The following is a 2,040-nucleotide window of genomic DNA, read 5'->3' as shown; positions in this document are numbered from 1 at the left end:
TTCCCCTTCCTGTTCCGTACCCGGCCCTCCCCAAGACTGAGGAGTACCAAAGGAAAGGGGGATTGAAACGGAGCAGGACGCTATGGTCCTTTCCCAACCCCCCGCCCGGCCCCTCCGTGTCCTCGGCCCGCCTTTTGTCTGTGGAAAACCTTGAGCCAAAGAATAGCTTTAATCAGAGAAGCGAGAGAACACAGAAACAGAGGAAAACAGTCAAAGGAGACCAAATAATAATAGTGCAGTCATTAGGCAAAGTCAAGGACCTCTGTTCCCCCTTAAGGGCCATAGGTAATATTCGGAGCCTTCCCCTGGGAGCCGTCTTGTAGACACTGAAACCCCACCAGGTGGAAGAAGTGAACTACATGAGGACCAGGCGCTGGCCTCGAGGAAATGGAAACAAACCGACCCTGGAACTGAAGAGTAACTCTACCTAAAACATCGAGATGACGCTGGTCAGACCACCGATGACCAGCTTCATGATGACCGTCAGAGCTGACTGCATTGTTTCTGCACGTAGCCCCCTCCCTCTGTCTATAAAAGCTCTTGCCCCCTTTTTGGGCGGGGAGGAGGGCCCTTGGACAGGCATCCGCCCTCCCCGCCCCCCCTTTTGCTGGCCTCCGAAATAAAGCAACCTTTCCTTACCTACCAACATCTATCTCTCGAGAATTGGCTTTCGAGCGGCGAGCAGCCAGACCTGGGTTCGGTAACAAGGGCAGCACCCCCGGTAAAGAACCGCCCGCCCCTTCGTCCTGCGGGTTACCGGGGCCTCCTCTCCAGCGCCCAGCGATCTCCCGGGGCGCCGCCGCCGAGCCCACCCCACGCCCACCTGCACGGCAGGCCCGGGAGCACCTGAAACCCGGGGCCGGCGTCCGCGCTACCGCACCTGCCTGTCCGGGTCCGCGGGTCCCCGCGGCAGAGCAAAGGTCACGGCCGGAGCCGAGCGCGTCGTCCAGCAGGAAGTGACGACCACCCGACTCAGGCCCGGCACCCTGTGGCGAGGCGGCCCCCACGAGGACCAGAGCGCGCCAGACGGGGAGGCAGGGACCAGGGGTTCCGGGGTGGTCGGGTGGGCGCTGGGCTCGGAGCGCAAACGCGCCTTCCGAGGATAAATAACGCGACGCGGACCCCTAACTGACCGCTCCGCGTGAGGGCCGGACCCGCCAAGCCGCCCCACAGCGCGGACGCGGGGGGCGAGGTCCGGCCGCCCGGACGCCTGCGCGGGCGCCCGGGGCAGGGGGCGGCCGGCCAGCGCCTCCCGGCTCCACACCCCGCGGTAGGCAGGGCAGCCCCCGTCCCCGCGACCCCCGCCCCGCCCCCACGACCCCACGACTCCACGACCCCACGACCGCGGGCGGCGGGCCGGGCCGAGGGGCCGCTCACTCACCGTTCGCTCGCCGGGCCGAGCCCGCGGGTCCCGCCGCCCCGCCGCCGCTCGCAGTCGCTAGCCGGTCCCCGGCGCCGCGGCCGCCCCCTGCCCCATGGCCACCCCCTGCCCCACGGCCACCCGGCCCGCGGCGCCGGCCCGCCTAGCATCAATGCCGCCACGCCGCCAGTGCGCACGCGCGCCCCCTCCTGCCGCGCGCATGCGCCTCCGGAGCCATACGCAAGCGCTCCGCGCCCGCCCCGCCCCGCGCGTGTGGGGCGGCCCGCAAGGACACCGGGCAGGGACTAGGGGCGGGACTGGGGGCGGAGTGGAGGCCTAGGAGGGTGGGGCGGGGGGGGCAAGGATGGGGGCCGCTGGGTGGGGAGGAGCGCCGGCCCCAGGAGGACCCCTGGTCCCCACTCACCACGCTGTGTCCCAAGCACGTTCGCTGGACCCGGGCCCCGCCCCGCCCCCATCCGCCATCGCTCCTCTACCCCGCGGGTCAGGTTGGCTGGCGGCGGCTGCCGCCAATCGTGACACCGACCGCCGCAGGCTCCGTAACTACCAGGGTGTGGCCCTGCTTAGAAGGAAAGTGTTTTCGGAACCAAAACTCGGTGTGAGAAGCTGCGACAGAACTGCGCCCCTCGGCTGCCGGCACAGCTGGAGGGAGCGGCCTGGCC

General features: G+C 68.9%; 1 protein-coding gene across 1 annotated transcript; it reads left to right on the top strand.

Moving 5' to 3' along the window:
• Window positions 1–440: 440 nt before the first annotated feature.
• On the top strand, window positions 441–1,669 carry LOC132515634 (basic salivary proline-rich protein 4-like). The gene is made up of 3 exons (XM_060141999.1): window positions 441–510; window positions 775–1,063; window positions 1,174–1,669. Exons 1-3 carry the CDS (start codon window positions 441–443, stop codon window positions 1,667–1,669), a joined length of 855 nt encoding a protein of 284 aa, XP_059997982.1.
• The last annotated feature ends 371 nt before the right edge of the window (window positions 1,670–2,040 follow it).

Source organism: Lagenorhynchus albirostris, chromosome 2 (assembly GCF_949774975.1).
Source record: "Lagenorhynchus albirostris chromosome 2, mLagAlb1.1, whole genome shotgun sequence".
Classification (NCBI taxonomy): domain Eukaryota; kingdom Metazoa; phylum Chordata; class Mammalia; order Artiodactyla; family Delphinidae; genus Lagenorhynchus; species Lagenorhynchus albirostris.
This window is presented reverse-complemented; position numbering and strand designations above follow the sequence as displayed.